The 27,481-nt window shown below is 38.8% G+C and overlaps 2 protein-coding genes across 5 annotated transcripts in view; one reads left to right on the top strand and one right to left on the bottom strand.

Annotated features, from left to right (window-relative positions):
• Positions 1-27,481, bottom strand: part of KIF1B (kinesin family member 1B) — a 165,470-nt gene that overhangs the window by 113,647 nt on the left and 24,342 nt on the right. For all 4 annotated transcript variants that reach the window (XM_075550795.1, XM_075550804.1, XM_075550810.1 and 1 more), the window contains exon 3: positions 1,326-1,402. In XM_075550795.1, coding sequence (XP_075406910.1) covers positions 1,326-1,402 — 77 coding nt within the window. The remainder of the gene's footprint in view (positions 1-1,325; positions 1,403-27,481) is intronic.
• Positions 2,146-3,202, top strand: LOC142449014 (histone H3.3A-like). Its single transcript, XM_075550784.1, has one exon. It carries the CDS (start codon positions 2,255-2,257, stop codon positions 2,663-2,665), a length of 411 nt encoding a protein of 136 aa, XP_075406899.1. The 5' UTR covers positions 2,146-2,254; the 3' UTR covers positions 2,666-3,202.

The following is a 27,481-nucleotide window of genomic DNA, read 5'->3' as shown; positions in this document are numbered from 1 at the left end:
TCTAGGTCAGCCATATATATATATATGAAAAGAAACACATGAAAGTACTGGCAAGATTGCACTTAATTTTGCGTAACTTAATTTTGCACTTCCATTCACTCCTCTTGGGAGCTCCTAAGTACAAAATCATGAGTCTACTTAAAAAGATAAACCCAAATCCACATGTAAGAAATCCTCTTTGAACTTGCTCCAGGTCGTGTAGTGATTGTCAGCCAACAGCTCTCAGGGAGGGGGTGTTTCAGATGCCTCACATAGGCCCTTCCCGTGGCACCTGGGTTTTGTTGCTAGTGTAGGATATCTACTTCCCAACACAAAACCCATGGGGGGATTTTTGGTTTTTTAGATAAGACATGTAAAAACAAACTCTAGTTTAGGAGCAAATTCTGGAAACCAATAAGATTTAAGGTCCAATGCTGGGTAAAAGTGCCATAAAGGACTTTACTTTCCATTTTCCAAAATTTCACTAACGTTGGCTTTCCTTGTGGACCTGCAGGCTTTTCCCAAATGTCAGAAAATAGCACTAGTCCATGACCATGTAAGAGAACAAATCTTGTTACTATAACTACTCCAACCTGCTGGCCATACTTTTTATTTGTGTCCCCTAGTTCCTCAAAATTTAACTTAGAGTTAAAATACTACTCAATCTTTGGATGGACAATTCCTAAGATCTATAGATATAATATGGGGCTTTGGTGGTACAATGGGTAAAGTGCTGGGCTGCTACCAAAAGATTCCCAGTTCAAACCCATCAGTTTGCCTCAGAAGTCTTAGGGAGTTCTACTCTGTCCTGTAGGGTCGCTATGAGAAATAAATCAACTCAACAGCAGCAGGTTTTGTTTGGTGATGCTTATAATGAGAATTCTGAAATTCTGATAAATCTTGATGGGATATCTAAATCAGAAACTAAATACAGTTTGGTTAAATTTATGTTAAATAAAATTAATGGAAGTTGAATACTTGTTTTTAATCTGGTGAAAATACACCAAAACATTGACCAATTCAATAATTTCTATTGTAAATGTTCAATAATTTCTATACTAAATCAGCTTTATATGTACATGTGCATTTTAGTATATATGAGGGGGTCTTAAAGATAATTCCATTTTCCATAAATTTTTGAGGCCCCTCATATGTGAATTTTCAATCGACCACACTATTTTATGGAGAACATGTCAGAAAACACTCACTATGTAATGGTGAATTAGGCTAGAGCACATTTACAGAACAGCAGTCGTAGAAGAGACAGAAAGGCAAAGAAGGGGCAGGCAGGAGTTTTGACCTTGGAGACTTGCAGTCAGTGGGCTGGAGCAGGAGGATTTACTTACCGAGGTATGAGACCAGTAGGAGTAGTCAAAGCTGAAAGATTTTGGAGCTTCCTTTGGATTCTTTGGGTTAACAATACCTAAAGGATGAAAATATTTCATTTTATGTCAGTCATGTACACACAAGGCTTAAGGAGTGATCTTTATTTGGAACTTAGGGGGAAAAAAATCCGACCAACATTGACTGGCTATCACCAGGATTCACAACCGACTCTGGTACATCATAGGTACTGTGTAATATTTTGGGAATGCTTATCCTGCTTGAGCAGTCAAAATTTGGAAATGGGGCAGGTTACGATTTCAAAATAACTCATAAGGCTTTGAAATATTTAACAAATCAGAAATAAAAACTAGAAAATTATCGAATTACTCTAATCACTCTAAAAAGCAGATATTTTAAATGGAAAAAAAAATACTCTTTCAGCCATTTTTACACGCACAGTTCTTGACAATGGCTGCATACTTCATTCATACTGTCACCACTCTGTGTCTACCCAGATTGTTTCACTTGGTTAATTTAGACCAACGGTTCTCAATCTGTGAGTTGTTCAATCCCTTTGGAGTTGAACAACCCTTTCACAGGGGTAACCCGATTCATAACAGTAGCAGAATTAGTTATGAAGTAGCAATGAAAATAATTGTATGGTTGGGGGGTCAACCACAACATGAGGAACTGTATTAAAAGGTCATGGCATTAGGAAGGTTGAGAACCACTGATTTAGATGGACTCTCTGCCCCTTAAGGTTCTCGTTTATTTTAGTGTTGCTATTGTCCATTTAATCTCATATAAATAATTCTTTAAAAGTGTATAATGCTGCAATTGTGTTCGCAGCCGCTGCCGCGCCGTTGTTGCTCTCTAACGCCAGCGCCGCCTCTAGCTCGCCGAGCTCCAGCTGAAGGAGAAGGGGGGTAAGTGAGGCGGAGTCGCTACCATGGCTCGTACCAAGCAGACTGCCCGCAAATCAACCGGTGGTAAAGCACCCAGGAAGCAGCTGGCTACCAAAGCCGCTCGCAAGAGTGCGCCCTCTACCCGAGGGGTGAAGAAGCCTCATCGTTACAGGCCTGGTACTGTGGCACTTCGTGAAATTAGACGCTATCAGAAGTCCACCGAACTTCTGATTCGCAAACTCCCCTTCCAGCGTCTGGTGAGAGAAATTGCTCAGGACTTCAAAACAGATCTGCGCTTCCAGAGTGCAGCTATTGGTGCTTTGCAGGAGGCGAGTGAGGCCTATCTGGTTGGCCTTTTTGAAGACACCAACCTGTGTGCTATCCATGCCAAACGTGTAACAATTATGCCAAAAGACATCCAGCTAGCACGTCGCATACTTGGAGAGCGTGCTTAAGAATCCACTATGATGGGAAACATTTCATCCTTTAAAAAAAAAAAAAAGATTCTCTTCCTGTTACTGGTAGTTCTGAACGTTAGGTTTTTCGTTTTTGTTTTTTCCCATGGGGTCTAAAGGTACCTAAGTATATGATTGCGAATGGAAAAAATAGGGGACAGAAATCAGGTATTGGCAGTTTTTCATTTTCATTTGTGTGTGAATTTTTAATATAATGCGGGGACATAAAGCATTAATGCAAGTCAAAATGTTTCAGTGAACACGTTTCAGCAGTTCAACTTTATAACAATTATAAATAAACCTGTTAAATTTTTCTGGACAATGCCAGCATTTGGATTTTTTTAAAACAAGTAAATTTCTTATTGACGGCAACTAAATGGTGTTTGTAGCATTTTTATCATACAGTAGATTCCATCCATTCACTATACTTTTCTAACTAAGTTGTCCTACATGCGCAAGTACATGTTTTTAATGTTGTCTGTCTTCTGTGCTGTTCCTGTAAGTTTGCTATTAAAATGCATTAAACTATAAAAAAAAGTGTATAATGCTGAAGGCAAACATTTTTAATTAAACAAGCTAAATTGTTGTTTAGTATAAAGGTGACTTCATGGAATAGTTTCAGTTCAAGGCTTAAAAGCTGTAAGACAAACTTTTCCAAGATCCTATTTTCTACTTCAGAAAAGCATTTGGTAATGAAGCATCCATCAGAAAGGCAGTCCTATTTCTAAAATCCACAGATGAAAATTAGTTATTTTATAAGGAATAGTATTCTAGCTGTCATATTATCATAGTAATAGGAAGCAGCTTCAAAAAGTTTGTGGAAAGTGGAAATAAAAGATAATGGATTGCCCCACAAACTTTTGGAAGCCCCCTCATATAATATAATCACAGACTAGTAACTTATCTGTAGAATGTTATAAGCAAGGAAGGGAAATTATATTTTACCTGAAAAGCTAGTAATCTCACAGCCCAGATTAAAAGTGATTTATTGAGTAACTAACCCAGTCACACGATACTGCAGGGATTAAGCTAGAATGGTAAGGCTTAGCCTCTCTTCCTTTCTCAAACACACAAAGCACTAACTCTTCATATTTCACAGGACCTGCATCCTTTAAACCATGTAGTCATGAAATCTTCACCACTCCACATCTCCAAAGCAGGGCCACATCCCAGGCTATCAGTGAGATAAGGATTAAAAAATAAATCTGCCGGGGCAGCTGCTGCTCAGGACACAAATAGCAACAGTTGCTACTGTGCTTAGCCCTCTTGCTGGGCACTGCCACACATTCATGTTCCGACCTCAAATGCTGACAGGGTATTAATAAGGCTCACATTGCACATAATCATGTGACAAAGAGACATGGTTCTAGAAAGATCATCTTTCCACACACAAATGGTAATATACACAACAAAATGCTCTTCTAAACAAAAAGAACTACCTACAAGATTTAAACAACATCCAGTTTACAGGAAGCAATGACTCTGACCTATAAGCGCTTACTGTGTATTAACTCCTGTAATATTTCCAACTAGCAATAAGGCAGATATTTTATTATCCCTGTTTTAGAGATGAGTAACTTACTGAAAGCTCAGAGTTTGTAGCAGAGCCAAGAGATGAATTTAAAGATTTGACTCCATAGTCCAGACTCTTGGTCAAGACACCCATTATTTAAATGCTTATTTTCAACAAGCAGCAATTCCCAATGCAAAACACAGCAAAATACTTTTTATAAATAAAATTATATCAGGCATTTAAAACTCTACCATTTAAGACTCTCTTTACATTTTAAACTATGAAGATTATAGTACACACACACACACACACACAATCAAGAAAATGAAAATCGGTGTCATGTTTCGTAAGCTACTTTCACGATTTTAGCGAATTCATCAAATAGGAACAAGAACACAGTCGTCAGTAATAAAAAATATGATGAAAATAAATATTTTTGAACCTCTAGAAAAGTCACAAATCCTTGAAACCATGTTTCATTCATCCTTTCAGATACTCACTGGTGGCACCAATTCTGCCAAGAAAAAATTAAGGGTCAGTTCTCAGATCTTATCCCTTTATTTTCTCTTCCCCAGGAAAGAAAAAGAAATAAAATCTACACTAGTAAGTTCCTCAATTCATATGAAATCCTTTCTCTGTTCTCCTTAAATCTTTGAAGCTTCTGAAATTTAAGTTTTCCAAACTCCCAGTTTTGAAACCAAGCTTTTTTTTAAAAAAAATTAATGCCTCTGTTGTTTTTGTTGCTAGGTACTATGGAGTGAGCACCAACTCATGGTAACCGATGTACAGCAGAACAAAACACCACACGGGCGGATCCTGCTTCATCCACACAATTCTATCATGTCTGCAGCCACTCTGTCCATCTATTTTGCCGAAGGTTTTCTTCTCGGATGACTCTCAGTTTTACCAAGAACAATGCCCTTTTCCATGTCTGAGCTCTCTGGATAAGATGCCTAAAGTACACGAGATGAAGTCTCACAGTCCTCTCCTTGTATTGTAGCTGCACTTCCTCCATGACAGATTTGTTTGTTCTTCTGGCAGTCTATCTTATGCTTAATATTCATCATCAACACCATCATTCAAATGCATCAGTTCTAGTGTTCCACATTCACTGTCCCAATTTCACATGTAAATAAGGTGATTTAAAATACCATGGCTTGGGTAAGGTACACCTTAGTCTTCAAAGTGACATCTGTACTCTTTAATATTCCAAAGAAGTCTTGTGTAGCAGATTTGTCTAATGCAATACATTTTTGATTTCTTGACTGCTACTTCCATGAATATCAATTATAGATTCAAGAAACAAAATGTGATACTTGGTAACTTTTGTTTTTAATTTCCAAATGAAAAATATGCATATATGTGTATTAAAAAATTGCAATGAGTCAATTCTGGCACATAGAGACCCTGTTGGACAGAGTGAACTGACCCTGTGGGTTTCTGAGATTTTAATCTTTATGGGATTAAAAAGCCTCATCTGTCTCCCTTGCAGCTGCTAGTGGTTTCAAACTGCTGACAATAAGCAGTGCAATATGCAACACACTACAAATGCATCCAGGTTATAAAACAATGCAAAATTCAGGTTAGGTGGAAGTTATAGGGTTGTTTAATTTTATTCTTTTTATGTACATGAACTAACTAGAACATATGAAATCCTTCACAATAAAACTTTAAAACCCCTGAACTCTGCAAATGAAAAAAGATTCTTATAAAGATAAATTATTAATGACAGCATTTGTGCTCATCAGACCCTCTAAATAAAGCTCATGGACTTTTATGGATATTTAATGTTTTCAAATGTGCCAAAATAATTTTATTTTGAATTAATGGCTATGATCTAACTCACATCCTTGCATTCAACTAGGAAACAGGATTCTTTAGACAAGTTTTCAAAGGGGTGGGGGAAATTGTGGTAGGAAAGAAGTCCTCTACATGCCAAACAAACAGTACAGGATTTACAATCAAAATCTCCTTGGCACTATCTACATGTTGCTATCAAAACAAATGAAGAACAGTGAGTAAATACTATATTTAGGCTTGGACATGCTCTTGGCTATAACTGAGAGCACCGCTGGTACAGACGTGACAGTGCGGTTCCATAATGATCACAGCCTTGGGCACCCTATCAGGTGCTCTAGGACTCGTATCAGTCAGAAGAGACTCAATGGCAATGAGGTTGGTGTTTGGTTTGTAGTCTCCCTAAAATTGAACCAGTACGTGAATGAAATGAGTAACGCATTACATAAATGTTACTGTTTTTAAAAATAGGCATCCTATGGTCTTTAAACCAAATCAAGAAAAAGTTCAATAATTGCTAGAGTAAGTCAAAGCTGAATGTAAAAGCTTTATTTCTTGGCAAGAGTCAAAGTACTGTAATTATGCCATAGAAACTTTGTTGCTTCTACCACATTATAACTTACTTTGTCCATGGACCATGTCTAACAAACCCTCTATACTGCCCTCTACCAAATGGGTACTCAGAAGACTGTCTTCCAGATATCATGTCATAAAGTTTAATTTGATTAAACTCTATACCATTTTAAGGAGCACAAAAAGAAAAACAAAACAAGGAATAGGTGTTAGTTCAGGTAGACTACAGAAACAGATTCACAGACACTCATATATGTGTAAGACAGAACTTTATATCAAAGAGTAATTTTACATTAAGAAAACATCCCAGCCCAGTCCAGATCAAGTTCGTAAGTCTGATATTAGTTCATATGTCCAATACCAGTCTATAAATTCCTCTTCAGATTCACACAACACATGCAATGACACTGAACGCAGGAAGATCACAGGCCAGTGGATGGAAAGTCTTGTGGATCCAGTGGTGGTGGAAACATCTCAACACTGACAGGGATCTCCACGTGGCTCCTCCAGCTACAGCGCTCTAGCGTAGTTCCATGTATCTTGTCAGAAGGAATGTCTCGCAGGGAGTGAGCGAGTGTTCAGTCTCCCACGAGCTATTTATCTCCTTAGCGACTACAAATGAGGACATCAAGATGCAACCTGATTGACACGCCTTCACTCTTAAGTCTCAAATTGAAAACAGATTACGTAACTACCTCAGCATGCATTTACAATATATAGAGAAAATGTAGCTTTTCTCAGTTTCCACAGAAAGAATCAGAAAGAATTGTTACTGAAAAACTGGGGTGGAAGCGGCGCAAAAAAAAAAAAGAAAAACTGGGTAATATTATTTATAACGCAACGATTCTTATGTCAAAGTCAACGGAGCTAAAATACAGCATATATGACTTCCAATTTGTTTCTCAGGAAGCATGAGAATAAGTATAAAATTATAGTACCCTATGAGTATTTTCAACATATAAACCATAATTTACCAACATAAAAGCTGCCACAAATGTAGTATGTACCCAAGTCATGTGTCATCAGTATGCTAGTTTTGTGTCATAAAACCCACTATTTTTCCTTACAAGAAATACACTGTAGGCATCTTTTAGATGTCTGAAGTCATAAGATTACTCTATTTTAAGCATTGTAGACTTCATTACTACATTAGTTCAAGCTACTATCTCTCATACCTAGATTACTGCAATACCTCCTAGTTAACTGGCTACCTGTTTCAAGACCCCTCTCCCTCCCACTTCCTCCCCCTGCTCCTTCTACTCTCTGCTTGATGACGGGGAGTGATCTTTCTAAAGTGTAAGGCAGATCATGTTCACCATGCCAAACCTCTGTTAAAACCTTCCAACGGCTTCTTCCCATCACATGTTGCATAAAATCTCCTGAGGCTCCCATCCCTACTCCCTCTCTGACCTCATCCCCAGTGAGTCACCACCCTCACTCCTCTACAGCAGCCCACTGGCCTTAATAAATACACATGGTCTTCCAGGGCCTTCCAAGATGCTTCTCTTTCAGGAATGCTCTTCTCCAGCAAGCTGAGTACTCTTGGCCCACTCCCTAAGAGTCACCTTGCCAGAAGGCCCTGACTTAAAGCCAGCAGCCACAATCATTCTCCATCTTCTTAGCCTGATTTATTTTTCTTCATTGTGCCCTTGAGACCTGATTCATCATCTGGGTCCCTGGGATGTAAGCTCCATGAGACTGATCAGTAGCCTCTGTTTCATTCACTGCTGTGTGCCCAGCTCCCAGAACAGTGTCTGAGCACATAAGGGCTACTTGAGAAATATCTGAAGCATAACTGACTATATCAGTCTTAGCTTTCCTCATGGATTGTCATTTTGGTGAGGCTAGAAATCATGACTCCTCTCTTTCTGTATCATCCACCTACTGACTTGGGAAGCAAGTACTTCTTACTTCAGGAGATGCAGCTCCCTGGATACTGCTTTTGTTTCCTGAGTCTTTTCTTCCCCAGGAGTCAACTTAGGATGACACAAGAAACACTTATCTCCAGAGGGATGGAGACTCTAAATCCCAAGCTAGGGAATAAAAACGTAACTTTTACAAAACAGTAGTAGTAGGTAGTAAACAGGAGATAGAAGGAAAGATGATAGATTTTTAAAAGTGTAGACAGAACCTTGATGTGCCACCAGGCAGGGTAAGAATATTTTAAAAAGGAAGCAGAAGACTGAAGAGGTATTAGAAGTTCCCCTTCTTCCCTAGGTCTATAAAACTGATTTTTACAGCTTGTGTTTTATAGAAAATATAGAATCTCATGACAGACAAAACTATCTTACTAATTAAAATTTGTTTAAAAAAAAAGAATTGGTTGCTTCTAAATTTCCTCCCATGCCCTAAATATAACAAGCTAGCCTTACTTGAGGATTCTTGTATAGGTGTGAAACAGATTTCTGACCTCATCCACAACACATCCCCAAAAGGCACAACAACCATGTGATGAACACTGGAAGACAAAAATATGCTGATGTTGTTTCTCTGAGACATCCAAGGGAGCTTCAAAAATGTTCGCTGAAAGTTGATTAATCTTTTCCATCCCAAACCTTTTGAACCCCTTGCACATTCAATTAGGAAGAGAAGGTGTGCAGAACCTACCTCAATGTCTAGCACAGAGCTGGGACTCAATAAATATTAGTTGATTCATTGTAGAATCTCATAACTACCTCCCAGAGGCACATGACCATCTACTTCCCAAAGAGCACAGCCACTGAAAACCCTTCAAAGCACAGTTCTACTCCTTTAACACAAGGTTAACAATGGTGACCAGTTCTGGGATCATGCCTGAGGCCTGAGGCTACCTGTGAGAACAAGCCCCTACTCTCAGGGATTTCATCTTGTGTGAATCCACAATGAATGCTCAAGGAAGCCTCAGCCAAAAGATAAAACTATGCATTGCACTGGAGTAAATCTGCTGCACAATCCCTCTTTAAAGTGTTGAGAAGCAAAGAGGTTACTTGGAAGGCTAAGGTGTGCCTCACCTGAGCCATGGTATTTTCGGTTGCCTGATGTGCATGTGAAAGTTGTACATTGTGTAAGAAAACCAGAGAAAACCAGAGAAGAATGGATGCATTTGAATTATGGTGCTGGTGAAGAATGTTGTATCAAAATATCTGTAAGAGCTCCCAGTAAAATGATCAATTAAAAAAAAGAATATTGAAAGTACCATGGACTGTCAAAAAGACAAACAAGTCTGTCTTAGAAGAATTACAGCAAAAATGGTCCTTAGAGGCAAGGACGGTGAGCCTTCATCTCACGTACTTTGGACATGTTATCAGGAGAGACCAGTCGCTAGAGAAGGACATCATGTTTGGTAAAGTAGGACAGGGAAAAAGAGGAAGACCTTCAATAAGACTAATTGACAGTGGCTGCTCAATGGGCTCAAACATAAGCACAGATGTGAGGATGGCATTGGCAGTGTTCTTTCTGTTGTACAGAGGGGTCATTATGAGTTGGAACTGATTCAACGACATCCAATAACCTGCATGGAAATGAGCCCCGGTGGTACCATGGTTAAGCATTTGGCTGACAACTCAAAGTCAGCAGCCTGAGCCCTCCCAAAAAAGATGTAGCAGTCTGCTTCTGGAGAGATGACAGCCTTAGAAATGCTATAGGGAAGTTCTATTCTGTCCCTACAATCACTGAGCAGGAATCAATCCTGCAGCACAGAATAGCAGCAGCAGCCAACGTGGAACTTATATTTGACTGATCCGGAGCGAGAGAAGAGATTATCCCCAAGAGAAAGAAAGCAGGGCTTGGCGATCAAAGGTGAAGATGGTGAGGGTGACTACTGTAGATGAGAACGGGCAGGATGCCACCTCTAAGGAGGCGCTATTTAAGCAGAATCTCAGTTTAAGAAACAAGACTAGTATAGCTAGAACAGAGTATACAACGATGAGACGTGGAATCAGATAGGTAACCAGAGACCAGATTCTGTGAGGCCGGTGTTCAAGATGAAGATTTTAAATTTGACCTTAAAAGTAACAGGAATCCAATGAAAGATTTGAAGCATAGGGGGTGGCATGATCTGATTTATGTATTGAAAATATGTCTCTGGCTACTGAATGGGGCCAAGAATGGAAGTTGAGAACAAAGAGGCAATTTCAGTATAAAAGTAGACATGGAAAAAAGTAATTGGATTCGAGTCATACCTGAAGGCAGAGACAATAAAAGTTACTGATGGACTGCATAGGGTCTATGAGAAAAAGAGTCTGAGCTATTAAAGGGCTGGTAAGGCTAAGAAGAGCCAGTGTCAGTGGGGAGAACATGCATTCTATTTAGGACATGTGAAATTGAAGAGTATGAGATTAGTGTTCAAGAGAGTGGTCATCATCATCCCAATGACACTGAAAGCCTAGAGAGAGAATGAAATCACCTGCGTTTCCTCGGTCTTCTCTACAGAAGATGGCGAGTTCTGTAGACAAAGCCCTGGTGTACTTTTAGCATGAGGTGCTGAGGAAGAACTGAGAGTGGCCTGAGAGGAAGAAGGCAATCAAATTGGCATGAGGCCTGAAAGTCAAGAGAGTAAAATGTTTCAAGAGAAATTCAAGCTTCTTTTTTGTAGCAACTTCTGTTATAATGGTTGTATCTAACCCTCTGAGAGCCTTTGCTCAGCTTATCTCCCGACTTTCCTAGTAACTGTTTTTTTTTAAATCATTTTATCGGGGCTTGTACAACTCTTAACACAATCCATTCATTCATCCATTGTGTCAAGCACATTTGTACATACATTGCCACCATTATTTTCAAAGCATTTTTTTCTATTTGAGCCCTTGGTATCGCCTTCTCATTTTCCCCTCCCTCCTTCATGAACTCTTCATAAGTTATAAATTATTATTATTTCATGTCTTACACTGACTGACTGATGGTCTCCCTTCACCCATTTTTTCTGTTGTCCATCACCCAGGGAGGATGTTATAGATAGATCATTGTCATTGGTTCCCCCTTTATCCCCCACCTTCCCCTTACCCTCCTGGTATCGCTACTCTCAATATTGGTCCTGAGGGGTTTATCTGTCCTGGATTCCCTGTGTTTCCAGCTCTTATCTGTACCAGTGTACATGCTCTGGTGTAGCCAGATTTGTAAGGTAGAATTGGGGTCATGAGAGTGGGAGGGGGGGCATTCAAGAACTAGAGGAAAGTTGTATGTTTCATCAGTGCTATACTGCACCCTGACTGTCTTGTCTCTTCCTTGTGACCCTTCTTTAAGAGGATGTCCAGTTGCCTACAGATGGGCTTTGGTTCTCTACTCTGTACTCCCGCTCATTCACAATAATACGATATTTTGTTCTGGGTCTTTGATGGCTGATACCTGATCCAATCAACACCTCGTGATCACAGAGGTGGGTGTGCTTCTTCCAAGTGGGCTTTGTTGCTTCTCAGCTAGATGGACACTTGTTTATCTCCAAGCCTTTAAGACCCCAGATGCTATATCTTTTGATAGCCAGGCACCATCAGCTTTCTTCACCACATTTGCTTATGCATCTGCTTTGTCTTCAGCAATCATGTTGAGCAAGTGAGCATCATGGAATGCCAGGTTAATAGAACAAAGTGTTCTTGCATTGAGGGCTTGAGTAGAGGCCCAATCTCCATATGCTACCTAAATACCATACCTATAAATATATGTACATAGATCTAGTTCCCCAGTGTCACATATAAATATATTTTCATATGTACATGCCTGTATTTAAATCTCTTTGCCCTTTGCCTCCTAGTTCCACAGTCACTTTCTTTGCTCATCCTCACCCCTGGGCCTCAGTTCCCTGCATGTATATGCAAATCTCTCCTGGTGTCAAGGCTGATTTCCTCTCTGAGTGCAGACCCAGAATTTTGATCATTCTCCAAGCTACTTAGCACTATATATCACTATGAATTCCACTGCCCAATAAGCTTATCCTCTGGATGTAAGAGAGGGTGTTACAGGATGATGAAATATATATGCCTCATGTACAGCCCATAGTTAGCCTGTTATTTCCTTCCTGATTATCTGTTTCTGTTGAGCCCTTTCCTCCCAGAAAAGCATCCTACCACACCAAGCAAGTATTGGTTATAACCAGACCTGCCTGTCAAACACGTACAGAATGGACAATCACAGCCTATAGTTAACCCTGGGACAAAAGAACTTGGGTCAAGGAACGTAGTCACCAGAAAACATCACCAGACCAACTTCTGCTAAAGTTTGGGGTCCAGCCAGCCATTTCCTGACCAAGAATCATAACCCCTTCCCTAAAGCATATTCATGACCATTCCTCAGAAATTTGTTACAGCATATTCATAACCCCCTCCATTTACTTCATAGTGTACACATATGAAACTGCAAAGCCACATTTTTCCAGGACTATATGAACACTTTAATTTTTAAAATTTTTTATCATTTATCGGGGTTTTGTACAATTCTTATCACTATCCATACATACATCCATTGTGTCTAGAACATACGTACATTTATTGCCATCATTCCCAAAACATCCGCCCTCCATTTGAGCCCTTAATATCTGCTGCTCATTTTCCCCCTCCCTCCCCACTACCTCACAAACCCTTCATCATTCATAAATTATTATTATTTTGTCTTATGTTATACTAACGTCTTCCCCACCCCTTCTTCTCTGCTGTCCATCCCCCAGGGAGGAGGCTATACGTAGATTCTTCCAATCAGCTCCTCCCCTCTACCCTACATTCTCTCCACCCTCCTGGCATTGCCACTCTCACCACTGGTCCTGAAGGAGTCATCTGTCCTGGATTCCCTGTGTTTCCAGTTGCTATCTGTACCTATGTACATTCTCTGGTCCAGCCAGATTTGTAAAGTAGAATTGGGATCATGATAGTGGGGGGTGGGGGGAGGAAGCATTTAGGAACCAGAGGAAAGTTATATGTTTCATCGTTGCTACCCTGCACTTTGACTGGCTCAGCTCCTCCCCACGACCCTTCAGTATGAGGGTGTCCGGTTGGCTACAAATGAGCTTTCGAGTCTCCACTCTGCACTCACCCACATTTACAATTATATGATTTTTTATTCCTTGATAAAGCCACATGTTTTAAGGGCTTGCCTTGGCGACCCTACTCACAGCTTGGTCCTTGCTTGTTCAACCACCAAAACCCAAACTCACTGCCATCAAGCTGATTCTACCTCAGGGTGACTGTAAGACAGGGTAGAATTGTGAGAGTAGAAGTCCTTGCGAGAGTGGAAGCCTTATCTTTCTCCATCAGAGTGGCTAATGGTTTTGAACTGATGACCCTTTTGGTTAGTGATCTACCTCCTAACTACTACACCATCAAGGCTGCTGTTAGATCAACCAATGTAAAGCTTTCCCCTTTGACTTCCATCCAGTCTCTTTGTTCAAGTCAGATGTGGTTTGCTGACAGACTCTAAGGACTGACTATCTTTTCAGAAGTCCAACGTGCAGCTGAACAGCATTTATGCTCTCCAGGCAACTTGAATACCTTCCCCTTCTGAGATCAAGTCAAGCCTTTTATTCCTCAGGCTATAAGTAACAGTAATTGTCTCGGGAGAAACTGGAGAAGAGTCAGAGAGCATCCGTGATGTCCCGGCTTCAGGAAGAGCCAGAGCAACATAAATAGCTATGCCTTCAAAATATCTACCACAAAATGTTTCAAAGGTTCTGTGATGATCCACAACTGACTACTGTCCCCCTTGGAGCACCTACAAGGTAAAAAGAACTTACAAAGTCTGTTAAGTGTCTCAATTTTAACCCTCTTCTTTTTCTTGTGTTCTTTCTATGTAGCAGAAATAATGTTTTAATTATTAAGCTCTGGAAAATAAGGCAGTCAAAACAAGATTTGTACTTAAAAGCATTCTTACTCTCCAGAATAAATGTGTTTATCTAATATCACAAAGCCACTATGTTGCAATTATACAGTTGGTGGCAAATTACTAGAGATTTTGGTTGCAACTATAATTAACATATCACAGTGATTACACTGTAACTTTATATTAACTTTTCTAACAAAGACTGTTTTGGGTTTGTTAAAAATCTAGTAACATCTTCAGCACAAGCTGTTTTTTTCCAGTGTTCCCTATATCTAAAATTAAGAAAAATGGCGTATAAAGAAGTCTGTACATTTATATCTAGAAGTAAGAATATGGGTAATCCTCTCCCCTTCTCACAGTCATAGATTTCTGCAAGTTGGTACAAAGCATGCATATTGCTAGACAGCAGATTTGAACAAAAGTCCTAAGATCATAAAGTCCAAAAATAAACTTCAAATTTTATAAAAGAGGAATAAGCATACTATATATATTCACTACATGCTCTATTATTCACTATATTAAAAAAGTTCACAGTAAGAACAAAACTACAAACCAGTTCTTCCAGTGACCAGTCTGATTTTTTAAATATGCTACTTTATAATAAATATTAAACAAGCTCTCAATGATTAATTCTGTTCTTCCGAAACAAGGTCTGAGTAATTCTGAAATACGATGATCTGGAAGGTCTAAATCTCATTCCATTTAAGCATACAAAGATGCCTGAATTAAATTTAATCTAATAGGTAAAATGCAAATTAGGCACAGATGTTTTGCCTCACTGCACAGAACAGAAAGATAATACATATTTTGAGAGGCATTACATCTACTACAGTATGCCAGAGAGAGGGTTCTTGAGTCAAGACAACTCTAGTTCATTTTCTGATTCTCCCAATTCCTAGATACGTGACCCATATAATTCATTGCCTCAGTCCCCATTATCTATAAAATGGAGAAGAGTGTCCTATAGTATCATGATATTGATTGAATGAATTAAAACCTGCGAGTACCTAATTGTGCCTGGCACATACTAAGTGCTCATACATGTTTACTATTGTTTATGTTGTTAATAATTAATCATGGCTTCCTCTCTGCCACCACTAAAAGGCAATTTAAAAAGTAAAGGCTTCCACTACCGGCATTCTGACCAGGGACACAATAGAAGGCCTTGGATAAAATGGGAGAAAAATGTAGAACATTCAAAGTCCTAAATGTAGAACATTCAAAGTCCTAAAAAAGGGCTACATCTACTGGACCAATGGAGACTAGACCCTAAGATACCCTTTGGACTTGGACTGGAATCTTTTGGCCAAATTGTAGATTGACTTTTAATACCCAAGGTGATGCGCTATCTTACACAAGCAATGGCAAATTACTGAAAAGCAAAGATGACATGCAAGGAATGGAAATGAGATCAATGAATACAGAAAAGGGAGAAGAAAAAACAGATGGAAATAATAAGAACACTGATACACTGTGCAAATTATAACCAATGTCATGGAACATATATTGTTAAATGGAAACCCAATTTGCTATGTAAACTTCAACCTAAAACATAATAACTAGAAAAAAGCAAAACTAAAGGTCATTTTCCTCTTCCCTTCATCCATTTTGTCTCCCTAAGTTTAGTCACAATCACAAAAGGAACGTTGTGGTGTCAGGCCAGGGCAATGTCACGGGGAAACAGTACGTGTAGTTAAATCATTTCCTCATTTATGCTGCTTCTGCTAATTCCGGCCATAGCATTTTTTGCCGTGTTCAAACCAAAGGGCTCTCCCATCTGTCCCCACCCTAACCCTCGATGGTTCAGCTGGTCCTCCTCCTCAGTGCTTTCCTAACAGTCACCACAGGGCTTTGATTATTTATCTCTATGCAAGACAAGACCAAAAACCATGGTGGCTGCCAGGCCTATGCTTGATGAATTAAAAAAACAAAACTTTTTTCCTATAGACTCTCTCACCCAACAACTTGATTTCATATTTCTTATTCCTACTATTGGTTTATACAGAGCATTCACCCCTAAACAATGCACCTAACAGTTTGGGGCCCACTATAATTTCTGTATGGATTAAATCTTTGTATTGTTTGATTCACTACAAAACAGTAAACTTATGAATGCCTACTAGTCTTACTGCCAGACCGGAGTCCCTTTCCGCCTCACTAACCGGACTCCAGACTCTGCAAGCTCCTCGTACACAACTACTGAAACTAATCAGCACTCTATTCTGACATGGCCTTTTTAACAGTGAATTCCAACACAGTCCTTGACAATGGCAAAGAAGGCAATAAAAAACAAAATTACACTGGACAGGGTTGCTTTCCCTGATGAGAAATGAACAGATGCACCTAAAAAGGTAGTATGAAACGCAGTTCAGTTTCTAATCAAGGCAACCTCAAAAAAACCAAAAAAAAAAAACCACTAAGGCAATAAAATGTAAAGCAGTAGAGAAAGAGAACCAGATTTTCCACAGGAAGATTTTTATCTAGTCATCTCTCTTCGCTGCTCTGGAATCTAGACGTGAAAACCATCTATTTAGCTAATTAAAGGAGTTCAAATTATATACTGTAATAAAAATGGTTCCAAATACACAACACCAAGGCTCCCTCCAACTAAAGTAGTAATTGGTTCACTTATTTCTGCCTTTAAACTTAGATTCTGTTGAAAATAATTATTAAGTACCAGAGCCAACCACAAAAAGTAACTTGAGAAATACTGTAAGACACTATCCTACACAGAGCAGAGCTCTCGGGTTTTAGATTCCCCTTTACCATCCATGATTTTATTTGCCCCGCATAATACCCTTGGGAGAGTAAGACTAAGAAAGCATCAGTAACGCCACCATCTAATGAACTATGAAACTAAACTTCAAGTAGGACACCCTAGTTTTCAGATAACAGTGACAGCCCCCAATCTATTTAGGGAGTCCCCATAGATGAAGCCTCCATTGAATTCTTTCTAATCCTTAATCCAGGTTATAGATAATCTTCCCTCACGTAGAGTGCACTGGAAGGCAGATTACCTCTACCTATTTTCAACTAGTCCAGGGACAGGCAGTCTCTCTTAGAGGCTTAGGAAGGTGTGCCCTGTACTAGGGACAGTACAAGGGGTCACACAGTCATGAGTCATCCCTTATCGGTCATGCCCTAATTTCCTTGGTTGGAAGAAAGCCCTGAATTAATTTTGCAAACACTTCTAGCTGGGAATCTAAGTATCCCAATCATGGTTCCATTCCCAATTCTGTAGTTCCACCTGTAACTGTAATATACTGATCTGCCACCAATCATATATTTGTGAAGGTTTCCTTTGTTTCATGCCTTATTTAAAGTAGCATCCTGATTGTTAATCCTTGGGTGCCATTATGACCTCATGCTAATGGCCTCAGTCATCCAGATGATGTATCTGTCTTTGTCTGTTTGAGACTTAATTAGAGAAGCCACTGTGGACAAGTTTGGAATCCCCTCAACAGGTAAATGTAGAACTGTCATGTTGTTGCTGTGTGCCACTTGGTCAATTCTGCTAGTGCACATGAGGTTTCCTAAACTGTAATCTTTATGGGAGCAGATTACCCTTTTTTTTTCTCCTGATAGCCATTCATGAGTTCAAACCCCAAACCTTCTGTTAGTAACCAAATGCTTAAGACAATTGTGCCATTGGGGAATTGCCATATGACATAGCAATTCTACTTCTAGGGATACACTCAACAGAAATGAAAGCATGTGTCCACATGGAAACTTGCAAATGTATGTTTATAGCAGCATTATTATCCATAGCCAAATAAAGAGTAACCCAAATGTCCATCAGTGGATGAATGAATAAATAAATAAATTGTGGAATATACATAAAATGGAATAATTTTCAGACATAAAAAAATGACACTGGCTATAGAGTCCCCCACAAACCACTCCATCAAGTCCTTCCCAACTTACAGTGATCCATATAGGGTTCTCCCTTGGTAGGTGGATGTTACTGAGGATGAACGGGAAGATAATATACAATAAGAGAGAGGTGGCAGAAATTATGGAGGCAGGGAAAAAGTTATGTAGGCAGGCTAAGACACAGAGAAGTGCAAGAGTTAAAAGCAACAGAGATGAATACTGTTACACACACAATGCTGATCTACTAGCAGATGCATGGACAGACATGCAAACTGAACAGGCGTGAAAGGAGACTAGGAGTACACCCATCAACAAAAGGAAGTTTGATAGAGATGTTTGTACATGATATCTTTGCTGCAAACATATCTATGAATGGGGTAGAACATGTGGAACAGGAGGACAATGTTATGAAAAATTCTTAGACATAATAGAGACAGGGTTGGCGTGGTTATAATAGACAACAAGTTTTCAATAATAATCAAAGTAACCTGTCTCGTGTGGAATTATGGAATTGGCTACTTAGCCACGGTGTCCCTAGGAATGAAATAGATGGGAAGCCTACTAAATATAGAGCATCTCCTTTATCCAGCACGTCATCTACCGGTGATGCTACTTTAGGTATTATCTTTGCTATTTCACACCATGGATTAGTAAGGGTAGCAGACGTATCCACGTCAAGACTAAACAGGTTGGAAAGCCAATTTAAGAAACCCATATTTATGGTTTATTTCTCTAGAAGCACTCCTGGTACCAAAATGTGTTGGACAGGGTTCTCTAGAGAGACAAGCCAGATTGCTAGTAATTATATATCAATATATTTATAAAGATAGATATATAATACAAGAAATGAACCATTAAATTATATACAGATAGATAATACAAGAAATTAACAGTTAAATTATAAAGCAGTGAGACACTAGCAGTCTTTCAAGTTTTGAGAGCCGCCAGTTGCCAGTCCCTTTCTGTAGAGAGAGCTGGGCTATATATCCAGGCATCAAACAGCAAGGCAAGTCACCAACTGTCGGTCCCCAGCTCCAGAGATGAACATTCCAATCGTGTGGGATTAAAGAGACCTCAACTTGCAGTGACACAGTCCACAGGCTAGGCATCCCACAGGTAGTGTACCCCTTTAAACTGAGGCACAGAACAAGCAAGGTGAGGCTCACCCAGCCATTTATCCCTCTGCCCTTCAATCAATCCTACTTGTGTTTATCGGCCAGGCAATAAACTATCGCAATAATCAAACATCTTGAGAGAGTAAGCTGCTGGGCATGGAGGCTCAGGACCATACCCTGGGGCAGGTAGGGGCACCAAAGTCAACCAGTGTAACAGAGTTCACACAGAGGAATGTTCCTCCTAATTTGATGAGTAGCAACTGGGGTCTTAAAAGCTGATGGACAGCCATCTAAGGTGCAACTATTGGTCTTTTCCTGGCCACAGGAATGAAAAGTGGTGGAAATTGAAGAGGCATGGAAACAATTAGCCCAACTGTGTTGGACCACACAAATATCAGTCTCCAGAGACCCTGAAACTAAAACTACATGATGCCTGGCTAGCACTACCAGCTGCTCTGAAAGGTACCCTATGAGAAAGTCCTACACAGCACAAGAGCAAAATGTGGAACAAAACTTAACATCATAAAACAGACCAGGCTTACGAGCTGGATAAAGACCAGTGGAACTCCCAAACGAAGGCCTTTAGCCAGGTCTAGAATGGAGCTCATGCCATGGCTCAATTTTCAGCCAAACAATGGACAATCTAAAAGGGAGTTACATATACCTTGGGACAATTCACTAGTTGAGACCAACAGGCAGCATTTACCCAAAGACAAAGTTCAGAGGGTCAAGAAAGAAGGAGGCATGGCAACAGAAAGCACACGGGAGATGTGGGAATACTGGAGAGCGATAGTACATTGAAGGAATTACAGTTAATGAAATGAAACAAAATGCATACAAATTACTGAATGCAAAACTCATGGTATGTTCCATAAACCCTCATCCAATTTACAATCAAGTAGTATGGGTTTTTTTATGTGATAAAGGCTTATGATAAAATTTAGATAAATGATGAAAATACATATTTTTCATACGTTTGAAATGTCACAAAAGACACTGAAGTTCACTTCAATTTTACTTTTCCTCAGAGAATTACTTACATCTGAGGGGTAAGGAATCTGGAGGGTTTTTTATTTTTTTTAACACTGTGAGAGCATTCACTCGTGGGTGTGTGGGTTTTTAAAAAGGATATTCTATATAGTTATGCAGCCCATTTCAACAAATGAAATCAGGGCTAATAACCCATTAAAACCCCATGAATGTGTTCCTTTCTTTTTTCAAGAGAAGGGATGATAAACGATGAAAACATTACAACTCACTGCCATCAAGTAGATTCTGACTCACAGAGACCCAAAAGAGCAGAGTAGAATTGTTCCGTAGGGCTTCCAAGGCTGTAAATCTTTATGGGAACAGATAGTCTCATCTTTCTCCCAAGAAGAGGAGGGTGGGTTCAAATGATTGACCTCAAAGTTAGCAGCCCAATGCATAACCAACTACGTCACCAAGGATCAGACACAAGAAGCTGTGTGATTCTTTTAATATGAAATGTCTAGTATAGGTCAATCCATAGAAAAAAGCAGGTTAGTGGTTGTCAGGGAATGGAATGAGGGCATGATGAGTGACTGACTATTCAGTAAACAGTGATTACTCAGTACTCTTTAAGAGGATGTATTTTTTAAAGGTTCAAAACTAGACAGAGGTGGCAGCTGTACAACACTGTATATGTTAAATGTATCTGAATTATACATTTTAAATGGTTAATTTTATTATATAAATTTTATTTCAATTTTTAAATTTCAATTTTAAAATAAAGTAGTTCTTACATATAAAGTCACCAAAATTTAGTTCAGAAAGAACACTTAACAGATGGGGAAAATATACTCAACAGACTACTCAGTGAAAAGAACAAAAGGCTGCAATGGCTTGACAGTGAGAGAGGGTGCGTTTTTATGCGACTTCAGCTTCTACTCCAAGTGAAATGGACCCATTTCAAGGTTGTAAGGAAAAGCAGGACATAATCTGACTTGTATTCTAAAAGGGTGGCACTCGCTGCCTTACTGAGAATAGAAGGCTGAGAGACAAGAGCAGAGCAGGGAGACTAGTTAGGTGGTTACTGTAGGTGGTGGTAAAAAAAGTAGTTAAGTGCGGGGTCTATTTTGAGGCAGAGCCAGAGACTTTGATCCATGAGCTGTAGGATGAGCAAGAGAACTCAAGGATGATGCTACAGCTTTTGTACTGAGCAATTACCAAGATAGAGCTGCTACTAAGTGAGCTGAGGGGAGTACTGGAGAGCAGAGCTGGTGCGGGATAGATCAAGAATTCAGTTTGGGCCAGGGTGAGCTTGAAGCATCCATTGAAAGGTTGAGATGTCAAATAGACAGCTGCTTAAATTGTCTTCTGTTGCTTACATTCTTCTCGGAAGTCCACAGCAGTAGTTTCAATGCTCAAGTTGTCTGACAATGGGTGATTAGCTAATGTATGACTCATAATACAATAGAACATTATATAGCGATTAAAATTATATTCTTAAAGAATGATTAAGTATCAATAGATTAATGAATTTTATTAACCTAACAGTGGATATTCTAGTATTTTTAATTTACAAGCTTTGTGCTTACATAGTATGAGTGGGAATCGACTCAATGGCAGCAAGTTTTGGTTTAGGGTTGGTCAAACGAAGGGAAGAAGTAAATTTTTCTGTATACCTGTTTTGGGATCTTACTCTACAGCCTCTGATTCAGTAGGCAGTTCAAACCCAGCAGCATCCTCAGAAGGAGAAAGTTGTGGCAGTCTGCTCTTAATGATTGGAGCCTTAGAAACCCAGTATGGTAGTTCTACTGCCTCCTACAGGCCACGGTGAGTTGAATCAACTGGCAGCAGGTATATTAGGTTAGCAAAATAAGACAGATCAGGTCCTATCTCAGGGTAACCGCTACAGGGAGGGAGAAGCACATGTAGGTATAAAAAAGTTAGATGCATTAAGACGACAAACACTTAGGATGAGATGATAAATTCATTATTGAAATAAAGCTCTCATTTGTAACTCAGTTATTTCTATGGAAAAAGACAACATAAGGAGTAATACAACATTCTAAAAACAGAGTTAACCTCAACGTGTTTTCAGGTAAAAATAAGACTTAAACTGGATCAATTTTTTATTAATAATGATGACAGTTTGTGCTAAAAATGAACTACACACAACATCTTAAATCAAAGTCCATTAAATCCATCTTTATATTGATTTGTCATAAAACTAAAAAGGAATAAAACACTATTTAAGACTGTTCTCATTACCTTTTCTAACGATCTAACTCTATGCAACCCCTCTTCGGCATTTTGAGAGCCACTAGAGGTGGTGTATCTAGAGCACCATGGAACTAAAGCATTTAGAGACCCTCCTGTTGCCCCATGTCTGTTCTGAAAACTACAATCGATAACTAAATTTAAAAAAACATTAAAAGTTATGTTACGTATCTATTTTCCCTTTATTTTTCCCCTTTAAGCATCTATGAAAAATTGTTTGAAATCATAGATGCTTTTTTTTTATCAAGTAATCCATATTCTAAGACTTTTTGCTCAGGAAATGATTAGATTTTATGTATAAGTATATCTCTTCAAGGATGTTTACCAGAGTATTCATAAAATGGGGGAGGACCCCATAAAGTAATTATATGCCTAAATTAATTTCATCTATTCACTAAGAATCATGTACAAGAACAATTACACTGCAAATATTAGATTAAAAGGTTAAAATTATAAAATTATAAATGACTTAATTATGTATCAGTTTACTCTGTGTGAGAACACAAAAAGGAATATAAACCAGATATTAATGGTATACTGAAAACACTAAATATTATTACTATTATTTTAAACATTCACCGTAGTTCTGAATGGTAGGATTATAAGTGGTATTTCTGCTTTCCATGTTTTTCAATTTTCTACTTGCTTTCATTTTCAGAATAAAATGCATTATACGTTATCTTTAATTTAGAACTGATTTCTTTACAGTTGTTCATGGATATATATTTAATATTCTGAAACACTGATAAAGGTAGCTAAAAATTCTGTTATCTGTGACAGCTAGCAAATGACCCTCTATACATATGTTTTATGAAGATGGTTATCAGGAGAAACACCAGAGGATCAATCCTCAAGCGTTAGGCAAGTTGTCAACATCTGGGAAGAACCCTAACATGCCACAATTTGCTACAAATAATTGGGTCTTCTCAAGCAAGTAAACGCTTCCCAAAACTCCAAGCTTCATTCTGTTCTGATACATTTTAAAATACATTTAGACAAACAATTACCCTATATATACTTGATAGAAATAATAATTAACAACTTAAAAGGACAATTAGATATAGCACATGACAGGAAAATGATAAAGCAAATGCAATTTACTGACCATTTATGTCATGCCAAGAACTGCTTTACAGTGTACACGGAATAAAAAGCTTAGTCTTGGAACTACTACTTTTTGCACAATGTGAAAAATTGCTCATCAGTTTTATAAAATCTGCTTTGTTCCAGTCCATACCTGAAATAAGGCAGGGTGAAGGACTGTGTGCCAGATGAAAGGAGAACTAATTAAAGAAAAATAAAATGTTGCTTATTCTAAATTGCTTAGAAAATGCATTGAGCCCAAGTAGAAAGAAAATGTTTTGAAAAGGATGATGGCAACATATATACAAATGTACTTGACACAATGGATGTATGGACTGTTATAAGAGCTGTAAGAGCCCCAATAAAATGATTTTAAAAAAATAAAGGATATTTATAGAGACCTAAATACAGGCATATGCATATGTAAATATATTTATATAATGATAGAAAAATAGATCTATGTATATACATTCATATGTTAATTATTAAGGTAGCAGACGTATATTGGGCCTCTTACCAAGTACTCCCTTAACCAAGAACACTTTGTTGTAATAACTCAGCATTCTGTGATGTTCACCTTCTCTGACACAATCACTGAAGACAAAATGGGTGCATAAGCAAACGTGGTGAAGAAAGCTGATGGTGCCCAGCTATCAAAAGTTATAGCGTCTGGGCTCTTAAAGACTTGAAGATAAACAGGCGACCATTGATCTGAAAAGCAACAAAGTCCACTTGGCAGAAGCACACCAGCTTGTGTGATCATGAGGTATTGATGGGATCAGGTATCTGGCATCAAAGACCCAGAAAAAAATATCATATCAATGTGAATGAGGGGCGGGGGGTGGGAGGGGCATGGAGTGAAGACCCAAAGTCCATCTGTAAACAATTGGACATTCCCTCACAGAAGGGTCACAAGGAAGAGACAAGCCAGTCAGGGTGCAGTATAGCACCGATGAAACATACAACTTTACTCTAGTTCTTTAATGCTTCCTCCCCTCCACTATCATGACCCCAATTCTACCTTAGAAATCCAGCCAGGCCAGAGCATATATACTGGTACAGGTAAGAGATAGAAATATGGGGAAACCAGGACAGATAAACCTCTCAGGACCAATAATGAGAGTAGTGATACCAGAAGGGTAAGGGTAAGGTGGGGGAAGAATGGGGAAACCGATCCCAAGGATCTATATTTAAGACAACAGAAAAATGGGTAAAAGGAGAGAGTGGTTGGTGGAAGATGCGAAATAAAATTAAAATTTATAAATTATGCAGGGTTCATGAGGGAGGAAGAGTGGGGGAGGGGAGAAATTAGCTGATACCAAGCTGATACTATTTCTCAAAGAGAAAGAAAATGTTTTGAAAATGATGATGGCAACATATGTACAAATATGCTTAACACAATGGATGGATGTTTGGGTTGTGATAAGAGCTGTACAAGCCCCCAATAAAATGATCTTTTAAAAGGTCACACAATAAAATAAAAAATTTTAAAAGAATATGCATTGAGTCCAAGATAATTTCTCCATATACCAATGTCAGTATCTTCCTAACATAAACAAAACAATGACAGGGTACAGGGAGCAATTACTATTGCAAAATGAGAGTCAAGTCAAATGAATTCTCTTTTGTCCATCACAGCAACCAGAAGTGCATCATCCTCAGCTGCTCTCAGATCCAGTACTATAAAATACAAGCAACACAGCTGGATCTGGCAGAAAACTGCAAGATATGCAAACAATCGGGCTTTCAACACAAACATGCCATTAATTTTTGTTCATACAACTAGTCTCCCCTCTATCAAAAATAATGGGAGCGGTCTCTATTTCAGGAATCAAGCAGATAGGCAGAGAAGGAGAGTTTAAAAGGTAAACTTATTATTTACCAAAAACATTTTATTTCAAGTGAAAAAGCCTGGCAATGATACTTCAAAAGAAATAAATGCAAAGTTTAAAATAGTGGAAAACATTAAAAAATATTCCTGACATGATATGCATCTAGAAAAGGGTGCAATCCAATGACCTTTATGACCATAAACTTTATACCAGTAGAAAGAAAAAGAGAAAGAGAAATACAGGGATACATTCCAGGAGCTCAGCTAATAAGTTACCACATATGAAATCATAAAAGACTAAATAAAATTTGCTTTATTCCAATTCTTTTTAAGTTTAATGCCACTGACCCAAACTGATTTCACTGTTGTCTGCCGAACTCTTCTCTGTATGCTGTGTAAATAGTTTTATATTCTTGTTAGTTAACTTCTTACACTCCCAGTGACAAAAATGACAGTCATCTAATCAATGTGGGAGTGTAAACTGGGACAGAGGTCAGGAAGGGAAAAAACAGTGGCTACACGGCTTCAAGAAAGAGCAGACTGAGGACAGTATGGAAATTCTGTAGACCTGTGTCTATGATAGGATAAGCCACTTACTGACAGAAACAGGCATCGGCATCCAAAATATATAGGGTATATAACAATAACAAATACCTCCCAGCTAGATACAAAACGTAACCTCCTCTCACCTCTGCAGGTTCTTTGTGGACCTCCCCCATAGCTCCCCACCAATCTTCTCTAAGGCACTATTACCCTGAATTTTGTGATGATTGTTGTTACTTTTCTACATATGTTAATCCATGTGCCCATATGGGATGACTAACAGAGAGTAGTTTTGCATGACTTGAAAGTTATATGAATACATAATTCCATTTCTCCTGCAACTTTTTAAGAAAACTAAACAACTGTTGTAGCTATAGTTCATTTATGACCTGGGCGTACAAGGACGTAATTTTCTCCTCTCTGTTACATATTCTATTAGGTATATGTGCCACCATGTATTTTCCATTCCCTTGTTGGGCTTGTTTCAAGGTTGTTTGGGTTTTTTTGGCATGGAGGAACAATAGTAAAATTAGGAGTCTAAAAGTCCAAATCTTCAACAGTGTTAGTGACTCTTAGTGAAATGACTGGACAGAATGAGTTTTTCAGGTACTTCACAGAATGAAAACTAAGACTAGGCTAAAAAAAAATTGGAAAGCTCTCTCAAAGGATTGGCTATGGAAGTGGAGAAACAGCAGCTGAAGAACTGGCCACTGTGGAGTGCTTTGAATGCTTGGTCTTCGTTAGCTAGTGCCTTTATACTGAAATTCAGCTTCAATGTACACAAGATGCTTCAACGTGCACAGATCGCTCATGGTTCAGGTGGCTAAAACTCCAGATCAGGGAACAGGCTGGGGGGAAAGGCTTCCTCTGTCCACTGTAGGAGGAGTCTTGTCTTAGCTCCAGCATTCTTCTCAGCATCCCTCCCAAGAAGAGGGTATCTCAGATCATGAGGGAGAACCAGCTTTGTTACCCATCTCCTGCTGTTCTGGGGGAATTTAAACCATTTCAATACTCCTAATCTGCCTATGTAACTTAACCATAAATGTGAGCAGTTAATTAACTTTGTCTCAATCTCCTTTAAAAAAAAAGAAGCAAATATACAATAAAAATGGTTCCATAGTAGGAGAAACTTAGAATAGAATGTCTTATTTAAACAAAGCCATGTATATGCACTTGGGTCCCTAAAACGTCAAGGCGGTAACATTGATCTGTGCCTCCCTCCCACAGACCAGAAAGCACTTAAGCAAAACTTCTACTCAGTTTTCAGATTTTCCCTGAAGCATTCTTCACCCTCTCTTACTTTTTCATAAGAGACCTTATGACAGGAACATTTCAGTACATTCTATCTGCAATCAACTCTAATCTCAGGGGCAGGTTTGCTGCCGGCATAACACCCTTATAATGTAGCTAAACATGTAGCTATAACAAATTCAGTTCACTTTTGCTACACTTCTAGGTTCAGCATGCAT

The sequence above is a fragment of the Tenrec ecaudatus genome, chromosome 1, assembly GCF_050624435.1.
Source record: "Tenrec ecaudatus isolate mTenEca1 chromosome 1, mTenEca1.hap1, whole genome shotgun sequence".
Taxonomy (NCBI): domain Eukaryota; kingdom Metazoa; phylum Chordata; class Mammalia; order Afrosoricida; family Tenrecidae; genus Tenrec; species Tenrec ecaudatus.
Note: the sequence above shows the minus strand (reverse complement) of the source record. Positions and strands in the feature narration are given on the sequence as shown.